Here is a 22248-nt window from a genome sequence, read left to right on the forward strand (position 1 = left end):
CAGACATGATCTCCTCCCCAGTACTACAGCTCAGGGGACCACAGGCAACACCAACCAGACTATCAGAGAAATTCTTGGAAGACTCTGAACAACTACTGAGTTTGCAGCACCTAACTCCCATAGCAGAAAACACCTCACTTGTATGCCAGCGGAAGACATGCAAAAAGCCGTGTGTGCATAGCTGTCGTACCTTGTTCTCAGAGACAAACAAAAATACTAAATTCAAGAGTTTACTTGGTTCAAAAATCTGTTCAACTGAAACTGAGCCATTTGGTTTTCTGGACAGAAATGGAGGTTGACAGATGTTCTCTGCTGGATCGATACATGCATGTAGCTCACTATACAGCGAAACAAGTTTTAATATTAATAACGAAACAAGTAAGAACTCATTTAACCTGCAGATTTTCAAGAAGAATATTCTCCCCCTCTTTAACTGCGCAGAATTGCATTTTTGGAGAGTGCTGAGATTTTTACTGAAATTCTGGTTATCAGAGAGACCCAGAGAGGAGCTACCAGATCAGCTGTCACAGAACAAAGTATCCTCATGTACTGAATCTATTCCTTACAAGTTTGGTTCCTACTGACCCACCTGTACTGCTCCCTGCAGAAGGCTGTGTCTGCAGCCCACTGCTCCACCACTCCTCAGGCACAAAGGTTTGATGAGAAGCCGACACGTGCCCCTGCAAGTTTGTCCTCCCCTTGCTGACCAGCGAGCACAGTTCAAGTACAGCCTGTGCCTTCTGCCCACCCACGCTGACGGGGCCCAGCATTCTGCAGTGCTGCACAAAGGAGGGCAGTGGGGCTCACAGATAGCTGTGAAGAGGGAAGGAGACGGACAAATGCCCCAGATAGAAGCCTCCTTGCTGATGTGTTCATCTTCTGACTTCAAGGCACTATAAACCATTTGAATGCTGGAAGATAGAGCAGATAAATCCCTGTACTACAAGTTCAGCAACTACAACTTCTGACACAGGTTGGTTTCACTACCTGGAAATCTCAAAAAAGCATTGTTTGCATATTTTAGCTTACCTGCCTCATGTTGGAGTCTGAGAATGTATCATAAAGGATCTCTTACGAACCCCGAACATTTGGTGTGGCAGAAGTGCACAGTCCATGTTGCACAAAGTGCACAGCCCCCAACTCCATGCAGCTCTAGGCAGCAGCAACACCAGCCTGCAACACCAACACCAGCTCTGGTCCCTGAGGAAACACACTGAAATAAACTAATGTTTAACCAAACACTGCCACCCGACTCTTTCCAAGTTAAACTGATATCCTCATCAGATGATGCAGAAACAGTGAAACCAGAAATTAAAGACCGCCCTCTTTAAATCAATGAGCAGCAACTGACTGACTACAACATGTGGTACAGACGCAAGTGTGCGCAGCAGGCAGAAACTGCTACTTTCTATCAAAGCTATGGCCAGAAAACTTTACAGATGCCAGAAGGAACATAAAACTACGAACTTCACACATGAGCATCTCATTATTGTTAATCCTTGCTTTTCATGCTCTGCATTCCTTAGTAGTGCAGATGTGATATTTTTATTTTAGAAATCTACCTCACTATAAATATGCACTATCAGAGGTTCCCAGAGATAAAGCATTACAGTTGGTAAATGAACTTAGATGTGATTAGTATCTGAAAAAGAAGAAATGGTAGGGCTGTGATTACAACTCAGTCTACATGGATGATGTCCACGCACTTCCTCATCAGAAGATTTGGATGCTAAGCCTATTACTCCAAAAAGGGGCCTCACAGTGGCTAAATCAAAACTTGCAGACATGGGCTTCAGCCTAAACTGTCTATCAGCAGATTACTAAGGCTGTGGCCCACATGCCAGCCTGAAAGATTTTCAAGGCAGATGACTAAGTATCCACACAAGTCAATGTATTGTAGAGCAAAGGGCCTGCTAGCACAGTTCAGATGCACTGCAGTAACAGACTGTTCACTAATTAAAGCTGATGCTTCATTACCCATCAGGCAACAGCACATTCAGGAACTATCACATAATAAAACCATTGTTAGTCGTTTTTTTTTTTCAATGTATTCAGCAGCAGAACAAAAGGTAGTGGTTGTACAGTCAATAAGGAGTTGAATTGCTGTAGGTAACATTGCTTCCAAGAACAAACTCAGCAACATAAAGACCTTGCACTGAAAGAAGTGAAAACTTTTTAATATAAAACAAGGAAAACAAAACCTACAGCTGTCACAGTTGTTTACGGAACAGCACCCTTCCATAAGCACTGCCAGTCATTCTGACTTCAACATCATACCACTTACTCATTATCATTAGTTAGAAAGACAGCACAAAATGCCTCCAAAGGAAGGATAATGTACTCTCCACCACTCCTACCAAGTAGTTACATTTAGTGCTCACCCTGTAAGTTTTCAAATCTACAAACAAAATAAGATACGTGGACGTCTGAATGTGACAGCTATGAAACAGACATCTCAATAAACGAGACTCTTTTTCCAAAACATTTGTGGTAAGACAGAATTATCATTCAGTAAAAAACAGAAGAACAACATGCTGCAGAGCATTTAGCAGAACCAGACGCCTTGCATAAAGAAGGATAAAGAGGATTCTGAACTTGTGGAATTAGCCATGAATTTCTACAACATATTTAAAAACAAAAAATCCACTCATACTCGTTGTTTCTGAATAAGATGTTTCATTAACCACAATAACTACAAATAGCAATTACAGTTAGCATAACATGAGGTCTAATTCAAAAGAACAAAATAAATATTTTCATCATAGAATCACAGAATGGCTTAGGTTGGTGGAGACATTAAAGGTCAGCTAGTTCCAACTCCCTGCCATGGACAGCACTGCCAAACACCAGACCAGGACACCCAGGATCCCATCCCACCTTGCCTTGAATGCCTCCAGAGATGGGGTGTCAGCAACTCTGGGCAGCCTGTGCCAGTGCCTCGCTGCCCTCTAAGTAAAAAATTTCCTTTTTTAGCTTAAAGCCATTCCCTCTTGTCCTGTCACTTTTAGACCATGTAAAAAGTTCATCCTCCTTTCTGCCTGTAAGCAACCCTTAATTACTGGAAGGCCGCAACGAGCTCTTTCTGGAGCCTTCTCTTCCCCAAGCTAAACAAGCCCAACTTCCTTAATCTTTTTTCATAAGAGAGATGCAGAGTAGCTCCAGCCTTCTGATCATCTTTGTGGCCCGTGTCTGGACCCACTGCAACAACCTTCCTGCACTGGGGGCCCCAGGCCTGGATGTAAAATTCTAGATGCGGCCTCATGAGGGCAGAACAGAGGACAATCACCTCCCTTGCCCTGCTTTTTTTCTTTTTTCAAAAGAAGTCACCCCTCTTTTGATGCAGCCCAGGATACCGCTGGCCTTGCAGGCTGCAAGATCACGCTGCTGGCTCATGTCCAGGCTCCATGATCCTTTTTGTCCATCAGACCCCCAGGTCCTTCTCTGTAGCGTTCCTTTCAATGAGTTCTTCTCCCAGTCTGCACACACATCTGGGATTGCGTCGACCAAGTGCAGCACCTTGCACTTGGCCCTCTTAAACTCCAGTAGATTCTCATGTGCCCTCTTTTCAAACGTGTCCAGGTCCCCCTGGATGGCATCCCTACCTTCTGTTGTGTCAACTGCACCACTCAGCTTGGTGTCATCAGCAAACTTGCTGAGGGTACTCTTGATCACACTGTCTACGTTGTCAATAAAGATGTTAAAGAGCACCAGTCTCAAGAGAGATCCCTGGGGGACACCACACGTGACTGCCCTCCACCTGGACATAAGAGTCACTGACAACAACCCTTTGGCTACAACTGTCCAACCAACTCTTTATCCAGCCTTCAAATCCGTATCTCATCCCCATTTTCTGGAAAAGAGCAAGGGAGATGAAAAACAATGTCCAAAGGTACAGAGACAAGAAAAGAAAGGAACCCCTGAACAATAAGTAATAACAAGGTAAGGCAGGTAACAGTCTGTAATGGTAATGATTTTTTTTTTTTAATCACAGCCTGTTAGTGTCAGGTTACATTATCAGCCCTCATGATTTAGTAATTTATGAAGGGATAGAATGTTTTTCAATTAGCAATATGAATGTAAGTTGGCTCATGTCAAGCGCCTGTAAGTGTTAATCCCAAGAAAATGACATGCAGTGTCTTTAAACAATAACTGAAAATTCGCTACTTCTTATGGCCTTATGTTTAAGAAAAAATGCCTTAGTGCTATCTTCAGAATAAATAAACAAACAAAAATAAATAAAAGCATAGATATAAGCTGTTATACTCCCAAGTACTAGCAATTCTCTTACATAAATACTTTCAGAAGTGTCTGCCTTCAAATTAGGATACAGACAAAATGATGTATGAAGCTGAAACACTGAGGTAGGTAACACAACAACTATGAATGAGAGGGGTGTAAACCCTTGTAAGCAATGAAATGAAACCACAAAGAGCAACATATTTGCTAAACACTTGCATGAGGGAAAATATGAAATAAACATGCAGCTACAAAGCCAGAAGTTGCCACTGAAACTTGGTTTGCCCTCCACAAATCAGAAATGCACACCACCAATTTGCCATGGTTCGGACACTACAAAAAACAGTAACTACAAAAAAAAGTAACAACAAATTTTCTTATGGGTCCTATACCGTGGCTTTTAAATCTGTTTTATAAGGCATTAAGAAAATGGCTGTCCAGGACCTCATCTTCTTGATGCAACCAAGTTCAGAGCCAGAAGTCCTGACTCCAGAGTCCTCAAGACACATTACTCTTGTTTTCTAACACCAGGAACAAGCTGGGGATCTCTCATTTCCTTACCTTTTTTTAGAGAACAAACAAACAACAAACAAACCTCAGCTGTTATCTCAGTGCACTAAAATCTTTCATTAGTGATGCAAGCTCAGTCAGGTCAGCTCAGAGAGAGTGCTGCTAGGGTGGGGAAGCAAAAAATTACATTTTAGAGCACTTCTGCATCCTTTTTTTGACCCAAGATGTACCAGTTCATGATGCAAGCTCAGTCAGGTCAGCTCAGAGAGAGTGCTGCTAGGGTGGGGAAGCAAAAAATTACATTTTAGAGCACTTCTGCATCCTTTTTTTTGACCCAAGATGCACCAGCTCATGATGCAAGCTCAGTCAGGTCAGCTCAGAGAGAGTGCTGCTAGGGTGGGGAAGCAAAAAATTACATTTTAGAGCACTTCTGCATTCTTTTTTTGACCCAAGATGCACCAGTTCATGAGGGTAAAGAAGCTGAGAGAAAAGAAACAGTTCTTTTGCCAACACACATGCATAGGATAAGATAATGAGAGTAACAAAAGATTTCTGCAGGGACACAACCTTGACCATTCCATGAACAGTTACCTCTCTTCCACCTGAATCCCATTTTCATTTTCTTAAGCAAGTTTTAGCAACAGTAAGATAGGAAAAAGAGTAATATGTCATAGAAGACTGTTTAAGTGAGCTTGGTAAATCAAATAAATATAATGGTGCAAGTCACTGTTTGGAAGAAACAGGTAGCAGTTTAGATGCTCTCAGATCACACCGAAGAAAACTTTACTGGCATCACTAAAAGGGCTCATATTTCACAGAAGCTGTTGAGAGGAAGAAGTTCCATCTCTCCAGGGCTGTAGGGAATCAAAGAGGTTTGTTTTTTCCCCTCTCTCTTCTGCACCAGACTGAATATTTACCTGGACAAAAACCACACGTGGCAAACCACCTGTTTCTCCATTTTGTCCAAACTGCACCAAGTTTGCAGGTAGAAGGGCCATCTGTGCTGCTGTTGAGAAGAAACTACCAATGGGTAAAGGAGCCAGAGGAAGCATGCATGGACACAAAAAACTCAACAAAGCAGCACATATGACAGAAAATACAGCAACATTAAAACAAAAACAAACAAACAAAAGAAGACACCACAAAAAGAAGCAAAAATCCATAAATCACTACAGAAGCCATTACTGCACTGGCACAGACAGGAGCTCAGGCAGTATGACACTTTTCTCGATCATTAACCAAGGGAGGGGGGGCAGGAGGAGGAAATACACATGCTTCCTGGTGGTAGGTCAGGGCAGGTTTGTAACTACTTCCTTCAACGTCAGCAGTCCCCAGCAAAAGAAAGCACCTGGCAGAGCCTCTTCCCAAGAGCAAATGCCAGGCACAGTGCCGCACCAGCAGGGAAAACACTGATGGATGTCCACCACAAGGACCTTGCAAACACGCAAGGACACGAGGACCAGAAAGGCTCATACCCTGCCTCTTGCTCTGGGCCACCACAATGTGATGGCCAGAATCCCTGCTAATCAGGCAGGACGAACTTGTCAGGGGAAATGCAGCATACAGGACTTTCAGGTGGAAGGAGCCAACACCAACCAGCAAGTCCACCTGGCAGACAGCTTCAGGGCTGGCCCGCAGTTAAAGCACATAATCATGTAAGAGCATTATCCAAATGCCCTCTTTCAGACTTGGCTGAAGAAGCGAAGGTGACACATGAGCCTAGTGGCTATAATTTACCTTTAAGAATTCAAGGCACAGTAACCAGACAGTTTTATTATTTCATAAAGTGCTTTGTTCAATGTTAAGCCATGTAACTGATTTACTGGAACCTTAAAAGGTACCTTATCCATGCTGAACTCACTAGCTGATCAATTAGCTCAACACATAGGTCAGCTGTCCACATTAACATCCCCCAGATTTTGCCAATTGAAGTCAACAACAAACACTTCTACTTTAGACTAGAATCCAAGAACAAAATAAACAACCCCCCAAACAAACAAACAAACAAAAAAACCCAAAGAAAATGCACCTGTTCCAAGTCCTAGTGTACAAGAAACTCAGCTGTTCTACACTCCTCTTCACACAAAGCAACCTTGCACCTTTTGAAAAAGGAGATGGTCCACTGACCAAACAAAAGGAAATGCATCAAGTTATGAAACATTTATTTTCATGAACTCTTTTGTGACAGCGCCCTAGTTCCTGCAGTACCTGGAAAGGAAGCTCTCTATATTCTCTTTTGACAGGAAGGAGCCGTAGCTCATTCTTGCTCTTCAGAATTCAAATATACAAAGTTCAAACTCTGAAGGAAATAAATGCTTTCATTTTCCACTGTTTAAAAAACAACAACACAAAAGAAAACAAACAAACAAACAAACACCACTTTTGCAGGGAGATTCATGTCAGTAAGTCCTCACAAATTTCAACATCTCCCATTACTAAAACTGATTCCACAGATTAACGCGTTATTTGAAATTAAACCAGACAGGAGAATACAAACCTGGCAAATTACAAATTTTAAGTGCTAGGTAAACACACACTACTTGATTAAGTACAGTTGCTTCTCCAGGCACTCTCTAAGAAACAAATTCAAGCCTCATCATCCCTGTAGCTTTCTTTCCTTCAATAAAATAATTAAAGAAGCTGCACACTGTTCTGTCCCCACGATGCAAATTTTGATAGGTTTCTGTGCACCTAAAAATAAAAACCTCAAATCAAAAGGAATTTAAGACCACAACATTACACAACTGTGGCTTCCAAAACATTTTTCTTAGATTTTTCTTCCACCAATTCAAAATAAATGGTGTTAGATAAGACACATTTATGTGGTATATTATTCTGTGAAACGCCTATCAGTCCACAGTGGTTAACCATTTTCAAATCCAAATGCTAATTTTCAGCCTTCTTACCTAATCAGTATTGCGATACTCAATCAACTGAACCAACAAACATTGTGACAACTGTCACATAATGGTTACCTGAAGCCAGATAATTCTGTAAGAAAACATTGCCTATATTCTGCAAATCCATTACTGAATAACTGTTCCCCACTAAAATCAACAACTTGTGAAACATATTTAAAATACACATTCAAAGTAGTGTATTAAGTCTTGAGAAAACCACTTAAGCAGCAGAATGTGCATTATGAAAAGGCACCATCCACCAATAATAACACAAAGAAAACAATCCCCAATTCGTTAGCAGCAAAGCAGTTAATCAAAGTGAGCTAGTCAACACTGGAAAACATACTCAAAAACACACTGCCTCTACAGCATGTTACTCCAACTTTACTCATCTTACAGACAACCCTCCTTTTATGAGGAAGGTCCGTTTTTAAAACAAGACAGTCTGCAGAGCAAAAGGACACCTACTGAAAGTAGACAAAACAGTGGAAATGTGGGCATGAAAAAGAGACTGTCAACTCAACAGTAAAATTGCAGAGTAAACAAAATACACACAGTCAAGGTCTAAGAAAATGTCAACAGAAAAACATTATAGTGCCGAATGCTGTTATTAAACTAGGCTAGGGGAGTGGAAGCTGAGGAGCAGAGGAAAACACTGAGCTGAGAAGTAAAGATGGCAGCATCAGAAGGAGTATGTCATACAAGAAGTCCTCTGCAATTCCATCCTAAAACTTTTGGGGAGAGAATAGTTAACTTGACAGCCTGCCGTCACAGAGATTATATCTATCAACTTCAGGAAGAAGCACAGCATTAAAATAACCTCCTCCGGTTGCTGCCAAGGAACATGACCTGCAGCCAGTTCCACAATAGGTAATAGCTTAAAGAAAGCCAGTAGCTATGAAATATTTTTACTGTCTGAAAGAAACTGTCACTTCAGCCAAGCCAGATTCAATCCTAATTTGTTGAAGCCCATTTTTTTGCCATGGCTCATGGCAGCACCAATTCCACTGCAGTTTCCAGGTCCTCCACCCCCCAGCAAAACCTGCAAAGCAGCTCTGCCCCCACTGCCATGCTCTAAGTCACTCGTAGGACGCACAGCCAGTGAACAGCACTAAGGTGTCTCAGCACCGGGCCTCTACGTGGCTGATCCACCTCTGGGAAGGCTTCTTAGGGAGAAGGGTGAGGAAGGGCAGAAGAAGCTCACAGTGACTCTTTGGATATGGGAAGCGTGGCATGCTGATGGTGGGGAGCACCAGACACTCCAGACATTATAAATGCCATTTTGATCACTCTAAACAACCACCACTGCCGGCTTAGCTTGAAGAGTACCAGCAACTCAAAAACTGCACATTTACTCATGTATCCACAATAAAACATAGTTCACTGCAGCTGAAACATTACTCCCATTTTTAACTACAGGCCGGTGAGCCTCTGTCTGGGAAGATCATGGAGCAGATCCTCCTAGAAGCTATGTTAATGCACATACGAGATAAAGAGGTGATCCAAGACAGCCAGCATGGCTTCACCAAGGACAGATCGTGCCTGACCAATCTGGTGGCTGTCTATGATGGAGTGATGGCTTTGGTGGATGGGAGAAGGGTGGTGGATGTCACCTACCTGGACTTCTGCAAGGCCTATGACATGGTCTCTCACCACATACTAATCTCTGAATTGGAGAAGTGTGGATTTGATAGATGGACTGTTCAGTGGATTAGGAATTGGCTGGGTGGGTGCAACCAAAGGGCTGTGATCAATGGGTCTGTGTCTGGGTGGAGGCCGGTCACCAGCGGTGTCTCTCAAGGGCCGGTCTTGGGACCAGTGCTTTTCAACATCTTTATCAATGACATAGACGATGGCATCAAGTGCACCCTCAGCAAGTTCGTGGATGACACCAAGCTGAGTGGTGCAGTCAATACATTGGAAGGAAGGGAAGCCATCCAGAGGGACCTGGACAGGCTGGAGAAGTGGGTCCATGAGAACCTAATGAGGTTCAATAAGGCCAAGTGCAGGGTGCTGCACTTGGGTCAGGGCAATCCCAGGTATTTATACAAAGTGGGGGAAGATCTCCTTGAGAGCAGCCCTGCAGAGAAGGACTTGGGGGTCCTGGTAGATGAGAAGCTGGACATGAGCCAGCAGTGTGTGCTTGCAGCCCAGAAGGCCAACTGTGTTCTGTGCTGCATTAAAAAAGGTGGGGCCAGGAGGGAGAGGGAGATGATTGTGCCCCTCTACTCAGCTCTTGTGAGGCCCGACCTGGAGCACTAGGGCCCCCAGTACAGGAAGGACATGGAGCTCTTGGAGCAGGTCCAGAGGAGGGCCACTAAGATAACCAGAGGGCTGGAGCACCTCTCCTACGAGGAAAGGTTGAGGGAACTGGGCTTGTTTAGTTTGGAGAAGAGAAGGCTCTGGGGAGACCTCATTTTGGCCTTCCAGTACTTGAACGGAGCGTATAAAGAGGAAGGGGAGCAGCTGTTTACAAGGGTGGACAGTGATAAGACAAGGGGGAATGGTTTTCAGCTGGGACAGGGGAGGTTTAGGTTGGACATTAGGAAGAAGTTTTTCCACACAGAGGGTGGTGACACATTGGAACTGGTTGGCCAAGGAGGTTGTGGATGCCCTATCCCTGGAGGCATTCAAGGCCAGGCTGGATGTGGCTCTGGGCAGCCTGGTCTAGCAGTTGGCAACCCTGCACATAGCAGGGGGGTTGAAACTGGATGATCATTATGATCCTTTTCAACCCAGGCCATTCTACGATTCTATGATACACTGAAACAACACATACAATCAAGGCAACTATTTCCACTGAGGGCAGACAACATGAAGACGCAGGCTAGCACTCTTTGGGAACAACCAGGTTGTCTTGCCAACAGTATTCAAGCTCATGCTTTACTTGCCTCAAGCTGCACCTAGATGTGGTTTAGGACAAAGGAAAGCATGGACACTGCTGTGAGCCCAACAACATGGAAAGGTCACATGCCCAAGCTACCACATCACTTTTTATTTTGCTACCCTAGCAGCACCATTGTGCTAAGCCAGTGCTAGCTGCATATATTCCTCACAAGGTCCTACTCAGGAAGGCCCACCACTTTTGTGCCCCAAGAGCCACCAAACACAAACGTAGATCAGTGCTGAGGTTCCCTGTAACATGACGGTCACCTGGTCCCATCCTGAGAGATTTCTGTCCGTCCCAACAGAGAGACAAAGACTACAAACTGGTTTCAGCTCAGCCTTTTTGCCTTCAGCACAGTGCTGGCATCCATCATCAGTATCTCAGTATCAAGGTAAAAACCAGCAGTGCCTCTTCTAGGTTTACATGGATGTGTAACTAGCATGTACTAACAATTATCCTACAGCAAAGGGCACACCCTTTGCTGTAGCTGAAGTGTGTGAATACTGTTGGCAACCAAGAAATAATCTCCATCCTTAAGTAATCTTTGTAAATAAAATGAGCCTCTTCTATGCAAACTGTCTGGGATCATACTGCTAATAAAGGACAAAGCTAAGACAGCATTAAATATATGCTTTGGGAACATGCCTCAGCACAATATATGGGTTGATGAGAAGGAACATGAAACATTTTTTTTCAAAAACGTACCACGTTCCTATAAGAAGCTGTACCTCTAACTGAACTTAAAATTAAGCCTCTCTCACAAACGTGCACAGGACTGTAGGCCTTTTTTTTCCCTAAAATCAAGTTTCACAGTTGTGGAATAGATCCAAAGAGCTGGTTTCTATGCATTCCTGAGGGAAAAAGGGCTATAGAAAAGCCTTTTTTTTCCCTGCACGTATTTCCGAGGAGGCCTAACTAATGCAAAAAGAAATGTATCAGGCTTCTACAGTGGGGGAAGGGCAGGAGAGGATTAACAAGTTTCATTTGCAGTGTGTGTGCAAGTGGGGAGGAATGAGCGTTTCAATATTAGCGATTACATGTATTTCTGCTGTAAACCTTATGAAAAGACATCTAAAATTCCTCTTCAGTATAAAATCCTACTTGAGTAAATGTCAAGGTAAATTGTGATGAACTTGGTCAAATAGCTGCTGTGACCCTGAGGGACACTTTAGACAATATACGTACATCTCTTGAGACTCACCAATATCAGCACATCAGCATCCTGAAGTTAAGAGTACAAACACAAGAGAGCACGCTCTCATTACAAGTCATCAGCAGCAGCAGTTTCACACACAAGTACTAGCAGTGTTTTCCTGCTCCTAAATTGATTTTATATATGCTTTTCTGCTTGCCTCTTCAAGAATTCACCAAGGTCAATCCCAGGTTCAGAAACTCTTCAAACAGAAATAAACTCAAAATAAATAAATATATGAATAAGAAAACAAACAAACAAACCTAAACAATACAAACCAATGGGGAACAGAGCAACAGATGTTATTCCAGTTTGCCCCTTCGAAGAGCATGGTTTACTGTTTGGGATGGTCGTAAGTGGTGCTCCCCAGGGGCTGGTGCTGTGGCCTGTACTCTTCAATATCTTTCTTGATGACCTGGATGAGGGTGCTGAGTGCACCCTCAGTAAGTCTGCAGATGACACCAAGTTGATAGGAAGCATCAGACTGCCTAGGGGTAGCAAGGCCCGCCCTACAGAGGGATCTGGACAGGCTGGATCACGGGGCTGAAGCTAGTGGTATGAGGTTCAACAAGATCAAGTGCCAAGCCTTGCATTTAGGCCATAACAACCCCAGGCAACACTTCAGGCTTGGGGCAGAGCAGCTGAAAGACCATGTAGAGGAAACAGACATGGGGTATTGATCAATGCTCAGCTGAACACAAGCTGACTGCATGCCCAGGTGGCCAAGGCAGTCAGTGGCATCCTGGCTTGTATTAGAAATAGTATTGCCAGCAGGAGCAGGGACATAATTGTACTCAGCACTGGTGAGGCCGCGCTTTGAGTACTGCGTTCAGTTTTGGGCCCCCTCACTACAAGAAAGACATCGAGGCCCTGGAGCATGTTCAGAGAAGGGAAACAAAGCTGGTAAGGGGTCTGGAGCACAAATCTTATGAGGAGCAGCTTAGGGAGCTGGGATTGTTTAGTCTGGAGAAGAGGAGGCTCAGATGAGACATTATCACCCTCTCTAACTACCAGAAGGGAGGTTGTAGAGAACTGGGGGACACCTCTTCTCTCATGTAACTAGTGGTAGGACTAGAGGGAATGGACTAAAATTGCACCAGGGGAGATTCAGTCTGGACATTAAGATATACTGCTTTTCTGAAAGCCTGATCAGGAGCTGGAATGGGCTTGCCCAGGGAAGCGGTGGAGTCACCAACCTTGAAGGTCAACCTAAATGTTCCAGGAACGTTTAGATGTTGTGTTGAAGGACATGGTTTAGTGAGAACTATTGGTGATAGATGAATGGTTGGAGTGGATGATCTTCGATGTCTTTTCCAACTCTGGTGAATCTATGATTCAAAAAAAATTCTGTGACTCAAAAAATCACAAAATACTCCAGACTGCTGCACACTGATTTTCAAAGTAACATACTCCCTTCCAACTTTTCCAGATTATTAGCTTTTCAGTCTTAATTGTTTTAATATTAATTCAGCAATGTACTTTTTTTACCCTGACTTTCCCTATACTGAAATAAAAGCGCTTCCACTAGGAACTCTTTTTCACATACCAGTTCCTACCACTAAAATAAACCCAATGGAAAAAAACGAATAAAAGGCTGTTACTCCAGAATTAAGACTGGTGCTGCTAGGTACTTCACCACCCACAGGCAGTGCACAGTGCAGTTTTTGCCACATCTGATCTCACTGGGGACCTAATCCTGTCTCCAGCCATCACATCCTGTTTCTCAAGCTCCAGCTACTCATCCCAGCACCACTGCTGTTCAGGAAGTGGGTCCCACCTTTACAGCTCCTGGAGCTTTGCTCTTGGGGTTTCACTGTTGTTTTTGCTTTTTTAAGCTTTCATCTTCCCCTTACTCTATCAAAGCAATAGCAATTACAGCAAATGGTCACAGGATGAGTTTGCCAAATGTATGAGCTGACTTTATTTCCACCAGGAGAAGAGGCAGCAGACCATGTGGCTGCAGCCCATAGATTAGTACACAGTAACTAAGAAATGAACAAGTTTTTAAGCTGCGCTGCACTTGCAGGTTCAGAAAATCCTACTCCATCTTTTATTTAAACATTGTTTTCATTTTTAATATAGTATGCAACTAGTATATAGCTGTTTTCATACAAAGTAAAAACAAGTTCATTCACAGAGTTATTTTGCATTAATATTAGTTAGAGTGTAAAGAACCTAGGTTATTTAACAAGTCAATAACACGATCATTCATCCTTCCCCCCTACCCGCTTCCAGAAAGGTGAAAGCCAAATGAGTTATTAACTTAAAACCAAATAATAAGGGGACTATGCTTTTAGGTAATGTGCTACTTAACATTGTATTTAAGACATTTAATAACAGGAACAAAAGCAACCAAGATTTATTGCTGATTTTCCTCAGCCATTTATTCTTTTCTACAATCTCATTTTACAATATTTTAAGACTACTGGCTTTGCAACATTATATCTGGAATAATAACTTTACAAATGTACATCTGTACATTTGTACACCATTTGTACATCATACATAGATCTTTCTAACTCAGATCAACATTTTCAACAGTAAACTATCTGCTAAGGAACTGAAAAAACACTAGTCTAAGGAACAAACTACTGTATCCTAACAGATAATTTCTACAGTACAAGGTGATATTGAATAGCACTGTCTTTCATTTAATAAAATGGCCAGGAAGTGAAGATCAACAACAAAATGTAGGAAATACTTGTACAAACTCTCATGGTGTAATTAATCCCAGGAACTATGATGACACAGGAGATTTGCCATCATTAGAAGGGGAAAAAAAAAAAAATTGATCTCTTCTCTGGATAAGAAAAATAAGACTAGTATGTGAAGTCCTGGGCTTGGTATCAGTATTTCAACCAATAGTTTCAGATGTTGATGTTACTTAAGGGCTAAGGTAACAACTTGCTTTCCTTCCACAGAATCATTTAACAGGTCAGGTTGGCAGGGAGCCCTGGGTCCATCTGGCCCACCTTGATCCAGCAGGGACACCCAGAGCAGGGTGCCCAGGACCATGTCCAGGCAGGTTCTGGAGATCTCCAGGACAGAGATGTCCCAGCCTCTCTGAGCAACCTGTGTCAGGGCTTTTTCACCTACATGGTTAAAAAAAAGTAATCACTGATATTCAGTTGTACCTCCAAGGCAACACTTGGTTATATTTTTGTCAGGTTACCTTTTTGACTGAGACAAACTCAAACACGCTACACAGCTTGTCTGAGGCAAGAGGGGAGCACTGAGGAGTAGGCAGGATACCAGCTGATGTGGCTCTGGGACAATACAAGCCAACTGTTCTCCAAGATGTTTGTCTGGCTTTAATCAAACTGCTAACTTTAACACTTCAGCTGACAACATCTACAACTGTCCAATTAGATACAAGATCCAGAAGCAATGAAAACTGCAGCAGTAGTATGCGAGTCACTCCAGTGTAACACCAGGAGGGCAGTGACTCCCTCAACTGCCGGCTTCTCTAAGTGCTACTATCTTTTTTTTCTTTTCTTTCTTCATGCATGTGTCTCTGTGAGAGACAGCAAAGATCACGTCTTCTGGCTATTTTGAATGTATTTCTCTATTGCACCACAAACATTTAATCATTACAGCAGTTGTTTTTTTTCTTTTCATTATTACTCTACCCAGTGCATCACCAAGATGGAAGCTGCACCCCGTATTAGTACATCTATGCATGCTTTCACAACTTAATGTCTACTCAGAAGAGAGAAAGGCTCCCCTCAGTCAGCTATTTGAAAACCATTTTGAAAAAACTTCTTGACAGCAGTTTAGTTACATACACCACTTGGAAAAATTCCATCTAAATTTCAAAAATGTCTCCTTCATAAAGCCACATTCCTTTATGTTTTCTCTTATTTGCCATGAATCATTTCAATAAAAGTTTTCCATATTAAGTCCTTCGAGCTCACATAGCATAATTAAAAATGTTCCCTTTGCCTATTTTTGCATATTTAACTGCGAGACATTTCAAGCTAATGCAAAGGAAATGTCCTTTTTAAATTACACATTTATTTCATACATTATACTTACCTTGCATTACACCGTTTACTTCTCAATTTCCAGATAACCTCTAGCACACTGCAGGTGTAATTTATAAGCAGCAATTATAACACAATATGAATTACAACATAAGTACACTGAAAGAATGTAATGCAGAGGGAACTCCTCAAACTGCACACAATAATTAAAAGCCTTCATAAGAAATCCCACATGAACTAAAAATAAAAAAAACTCATGGTAGGCCAGGAAGACTATAAAATTAAATTAATGGGAAGGTAAATTTATCTTGCCTCAGATAAAAGTACCTTGCCTGAAGATACTGTGTGCTCTGCATGCAAACCAGACCTCAAAGCACTTTCTCTTGTGACATGAAAACAAAATCTGAAGCTGTCTGGGATCGTCTGGAGCAAAAAGAGAGCAGCAGTGGGTGGTATCTGCATACAGATGCCACATGATTCGAGGAACTCATCATTGCTGGTACAACACATCACTGTACAAATTATCATTCAATACAGCATTTGCACCATTACTGCAGGTTGAGGGGTTACTGAACTGCATGTTAAAAGAATACAGTGGTGAAAGTCTGGCTAACAGAACCCGCCTCTGTGGAAATGGCTCACAAACCTGGAAGCCAGCAGCGTGTGCTGGCACAGTGTAAGGATTTCTTCTTTCATTTTCAGGTTTCCTCTTGACAGCATTTCCCTCTACAGGACTGAAAATTTGCAACCTAGTGGCTGGTATAGAAGCACTACTGATATGTACTTGAAGGTACTGTCCAGCAGCATTGCAAGCTGCAAGCGTCTTTAGTTCGTATAATCCCTGCAGGAAATAATGCATTTATGCCACATCAGCCAGGTAGCTGTATTGGTCTGTATCCAGATAACTAGCATCCCGTCTCCCTTCTTTCCTACTTCTAAGGATATCTTGTCTGCTTCTGTCACCCACAAACCTAACGCAGGAGCAGAAGATCCTATAATAAGAGCTATATGAGCCTGAGCTAATAACTATAGATCCCCAAATCAAAGAAACAGGTATAACTTGAAGAACTTCAAGAAGAAATAATATGTGTCCTAAGTATAACATCTGAACTTCAAGCAAACATGGCCCTTCAGGATCCTGTCCTTCCACCACACTTCAAGATAAGAAAATTTGTATTTACCTGATAAATATAATCACTTAGAATAACAAGTATTAGTATATATTATATATTATGTACAATACCACTAAAGTAAAATAATTACTGATAAAGAACATTTTAGAAATGTACAGATTTTTAATTGGCTGTTGCCTTTAAAGTTTAAAGCAGTATTTAGTACAAAATGAGAGCACTTAAAAGGCATGAAGGTCAGGTTACACACCTGTTTTATGTTGGTCATTCATATAAATCTAAGCAACAACTTCAGAATTCTGAACATTTTCCTCCTAGCTGAAGCATCAAGATGTAGGCTTCGGTAGTCCACACAGCTTACTTACATGATCAAAACACTATCATCACCTCAAGTGCCAGGACCTTTAGAAGCAGATCTCATTTTGCATCCAATCACACTACAGCCTTCCCAGAGCCATGAACCCTGGCCTACTGCCACAGGCACCTCGGGAGGGTAACACAGCAGGTCTATACCATCAGCACGTATTAACTGGGAAGATCAGGATGCAGAGCTCACACCCCATCTGACCTTTCCTCATGCTGCCCCAGCAATGAGGATCCTAATCCCAAACATGGAACTAATCCCAAACACATGTGGTGCTTTTGAAAAATGATGGCTGGCTTCACAGCAGCTCTTCTGGATCTTATTTCACACTGAAGCAATGACCAGAAGAACAATAGCTGCTTTGTTTGTGCAGTAAAACAATGACACTGCCCAAATCACTCTGAATCACTAAACTGCAAAGTTTTACTGCACTATATGAAATAGCTTGACTACAAACCCAAATCATAAAGCATCAGATCTTAGAGGTTTCCCTCTTCTATTTACCCATTTCCCCCTTCCATTCACACTCTCAAAATAGGTATCAGCTCCTTCATTAGCTACATTTCATTACCAAGAAAAGCGTGCAGCCAGCTGATACAAACAGCAGCAGTGCACACCTGGGACTTTAGGCATGGAGACCATGCTGTGGGCACCCCACTGCCTCTCTCCTCTCTCTGCCCACTTCTCTCTCTGCAGCCTGCTACCTGATGCCCAGATAGCCTCCACAGATCCCCACGGGGATCTGGGACCTGGGAGAGCACAGGTGGAGTGAGCTGGGCACATGTGCCAGACAGCCCAGGGGTGGCAGTGGACAGGGGTCAGCAGAGGTTCCAATCAGCCTCCAGTACAAAGCAAAGAGGGAAGCTAATTACAAGGTAAGGAAGACATACAGGAGCAAGGGGAGAATGCTTTGTACTCAATGCATTAATGATCCCTAGAAAGGGCACACTGTTCATTAAGCATGGCCTCCACACCCTGAGGGTGTGTACAAGGAAGCAGCAGAAAAACAAAGCCATCATAAACAGGACTGTTCCTCCAGCTACGGCAGCCCCACAGGTGGGCCGACATCACAGCCACCCCATCTGACCCATCTAAAGCCAAGCCAGGCCTCAGCCCTGCAGTTCACAGCATCTCCCAGAGAACCTTCCTCTCCATATGGCCTCATCTACTGCCCACTCACTCACCTCCTGAAGAAACCTTCTCAACTGATTTCAACAAACAAGTAAGCTAATTAAGCACTTAATCTGAGCACAATAATAGTCCAACAAATATATGTTTGTATGCATCTGCTAATACTGCAAGGCAATCTTCTCCAAATGTTTAAAAATTCCCCACCCCTATTTGTTTTGTATTCTGTTCCCTATTAGAAAAAGGATCATTGTCTATAAAACGTAACAGCAGCCTCTCACTACTTAATACATTTGTATTCCTATGGAAAACAGAACTTTCAAAACCATTGATTATTCTGACGTCTTCTAAAAAGCAGATTTGTTCCTTGTTTGTTAACACTGCAAAGTAAAATGCAAAATACATCCTACCAATTGGAGATCTAGAGAGAATGAGGTGTTTGTTTAATCAAGTGAGCTTTGGTGATGCTGATAAGCAAGCACTTAAGCACAAATGGAAAAGCATTTACTAGTTATGCAACAGACACGCTAAGTCTCAGCAAAAACTAAAAGCATTAGCATGATTTAATTGCAATAACAAGAAAAACTAGTAGTATGTTCTAGTGCACAACCACAACTGAAGACTTTTTTCCCCTTCATTTGTTCTTGTAATACCAGCATGACTATTCTTTGAAAAACATACTGATAATCAGCTGCTAGTTATTTACATAAACACAGACTTTTCTGTATATGCCAATATCTATCACTTCAAAGTCTGATGTCTTTGAAACATGTCTCAAGATTCAAACTAGAATGTTGCTTATTAGCAGCATACACAAAGCAGCAACCTGTACAGCCACAATTTACACAATGTAAGCATTAAAGAGTTGGGCAAGAAAGTTTTTTTTGTTGTTATTTTTTCTTATTTAAACAGTATGTCAATAGAAACCATACAATTTCTGTACACAACACACCAACAAAAGAGAAGGTTCCCAGGAGGTCCCATCATAGCAGCACTGAGGTCCTTAGGTATTTCTGTTCACAGAAACTATGCCTAAACATGCTGAAGTATTCTGAAACCATGGACAGGTGTTGAATTCAGGCTCTGACAGAAATTAAGAAGACTTCTTAGAGAAAAGAGATCTATCTGCAAAGCACATATAAGCATAAGACCATTTACAATTAGTCTCCATACAGGGAACGAGACTCACAGTTGGATTAAAAAATTCAGTCAGCTAAATAATTCAAACAGCTTCATTGCTACCTGTGACGGAATGAAATCAATCAACAGTGACAAAACTGCATAAACCTCTCACATTTGAAGCCTATACCAGTACACTTTTATTTTCTGTTGCTGTTGATTATTCCCTCTTCTAACAATTTAGTTGATAAAGAAACCTTTAACCTTTAACTAAGCTTTCAACTTCTGCTGAATAACCAAAAATTAATTTCTTACCTTCAACCCAAGTTGCATGGCTGTTCTCACCACTCTGTCAGAAAGATAGTAGAAAATGGTTGCTTTGAGCCGTAGGCAATGGCTTGAATTTTGTCATCAAGTAATGAGTCTGTCACAAAAATAATGACCACACAGCAGCAGCCTGCTGGATTTCAATCCGTTTGCTGCTTGAAACTAGATTTTGGATCAATAGTAAAACAAACCAACCAACCAAACTAAAAATCCCACAGCAAGAACTAAAAGCATCAGTGTTGGTCTCATTAACCATACAGCAGGATGCATATTAGCAATAAACAATCTTTTAAGCATACATTAAAAGACAGGCTATGGAACAGAACATTTAGCTGCACACAGAGTCAGCCACCAGCCTTGAATGCTTCACCATGCCAATGGTGAAAGCTTTCTAACAAGAGATCCCAAGACATAAAAAAATGAAAATAAATGCTCTATGTTCTGTAGGCTCTCCCACTCTCCCTGGCCCAGCTCTCTCCCCTCCTCCCCCAGGGCCTTGGTTCTTGGTTAACATCTCTCTGGCTGGAAATAATTGCCTGCCTCCAAAAAGCATCTGGGACAGTGTTCACCCCTTAATCAGCAGAAGGACCACTAAGCAACACAAGGCACTACCACCTCTTCCCCAGAGTAATCACACTGTCTCCACAAGGCAGTACTGTGCCATTCAGAATTAAAGCGAATTCAGATGTGTTGCTCTGCCCTAATGAGAACCATTTCCCTGCACAGCCCCCCTCCACAGGCCCACTTCACAACACTACATCAGCTGCCTACTAGTACGTTTCTTATCAATACAGCTACTGCCAAGGGTCAATCAGCCCAGCTGGCATGCCGATCACAGGGAAAATCCATCTGTAGAGATAAATTAGGCTTGTGGTATATCTCAGTACATACATGCCAGCATTAATCAACTGTGTTATCTCAATTTTTTTTTTTTAATCAGTGTTAGCATGCTTACACACCATAGTATGCATTAGTATATATTTGCAAGTCCTCATGCCCTGGCAGAGGCAGGATTCTAATAAAACTACCCTAGATTTACAAATCATGGATGAATTTACAACAAAGGACATTTAAGCAGCTCTCTGCAGAAATCACTTAGAAAATAAAATTAGATATCTATTTCTCAGTGAACTGGGGGAGAGAGAGAGAAAACAATGCTTGTAGGCTTATCAATACACTTGCTGCAGGTATGTCAAGAAATAGACCGTATGAATCCAAGTAACACCAATCTCAGCAGCTGCTGTAGCTTCATTCTAGGATGTAATGTCAGCACCTAAAAAACTGCAGTCACATTCCTTCAAAATGGTCACTTATTTTTTCTGCACCACATTTAGAAGACAAAATCTGAACACAATCTTCAACATCCTCACTCTTAAAAGAGGCACCAAAGTCATCTTTTCTGGCAAGAGATGACATGCTTAAACCCCATAATTGTTTCCTTTTATCCATGACTAATAACTTCTCTTCACTTGTTTTCTGAGACTGAGAGGAGGCCTTGTGGTGGCTGCAGCTCCTCAAAGGGAGGGAGGGGCAGCACTGAGCTCTGTTCTCTGGTGACAGTGACAGAACCTGAGGGAATAGCACAGAGCATCATCAGTGGAGGGTCAGATGTGGGGATTAGGGAAAGGGTTCTTCACCAGAGGGTGGTGGAAATGCATCAGGTTCCCCATGGCAATGGGCACAGCCCCCAAGTTGCTAGAGCTCAGAAGCATCTTGACAGCACTCTCAGACTTGAATTTTGGGCAGTCCTGCATGGAGCCAGAAGTTGGACTCAATGATCCTTCTGGGTCTCTTCAAACTCAGAATATTCTATGACAGCCAGTTTTCTGTCCTTCATATCAGTAGCCCTCTTAACAAACCAATAGCCAGAGCCCCTTTTCTACCCCATGCCTTTCAGATACATGTTTGCAACACCATTTAGAGGAAAGCACTTCCAGACACAACAGCTGACCAGTATGATGTAGCCAGACCAGACAGCTCACCTTTAACACACTACAGCTCCACTGCTGCTCCTCCTGTGGGGCTCACATGCTTCTTGGTTCAAACCTTGCCACAAACTTCCCCCAGAAGGGTCTGTCTTTCCCACATGTATTCATCTATAAACACTGCACGGCCCTTAAATGCTAACAGAGCACAACAGCCGTTCTGCTGCAGTAAAACGATCAATCATGACCGAATCTGATGGCTTCAGACACTCACAGGAAATGGAAAAAAAGTTAGTTAAGGAAATGATAAACCAACCTTTCCCAGCCTTCAGAATGTTCCTCTGCACAAAAGGAAATACTTAATGGTCCTATTACTGTTAGATTGATGGAATGCAAATTTCAAGTTTTATAGAACCTCATCCATGACCTCTGAGACTGCAGCAAACCTCAGCTTGTTGTCACATGAACATTTTTAACAGCTGATGTTTCTGTCAAATGGAGGAGACTAAACTACTGTTAGTCCAACCCATGTCAAAGACACACAGAA

At 42.4% G+C, this 22248-nt stretch overlaps 1 protein-coding gene across 7 annotated transcripts in view; it reads right to left on the reverse strand.

Moving 5' to 3' along the window:
* The window catches only part of SEMA4D (semaphorin 4D), a 100690-nt gene that overhangs the window by 63757 nt on the left and 14685 nt on the right, over nt 1–22248 (reverse strand). For 2 of the 7 annotated variants that reach the window (XM_040655453.2, NM_001398385.1), the window contains exon 2: nt 19765–19798. The exons of 4 other annotated variants lie outside the window; for them this stretch is intronic. Coding sequence is in view for 1 of the 3 variants with exons in the window: in XM_046905274.1 (XP_046761230.1) it covers nt 590–770 (181 nt within the window). In the remaining 2 variants the exon portion in view is untranslated. Of the gene's footprint in view, nt 1–589; nt 786–19764; nt 19799–22248 lie in introns of those variants that run through there. One more of the 7 variants, XM_046905274.1, reaches the window with a different exon arrangement.

Source organism: Gallus gallus, chromosome Z, assembly GCF_016699485.2.
Source record: "Gallus gallus isolate bGalGal1 chromosome Z, bGalGal1.mat.broiler.GRCg7b, whole genome shotgun sequence".
Taxonomy (NCBI): domain Eukaryota; kingdom Metazoa; phylum Chordata; class Aves; order Galliformes; family Phasianidae; genus Gallus; species Gallus gallus.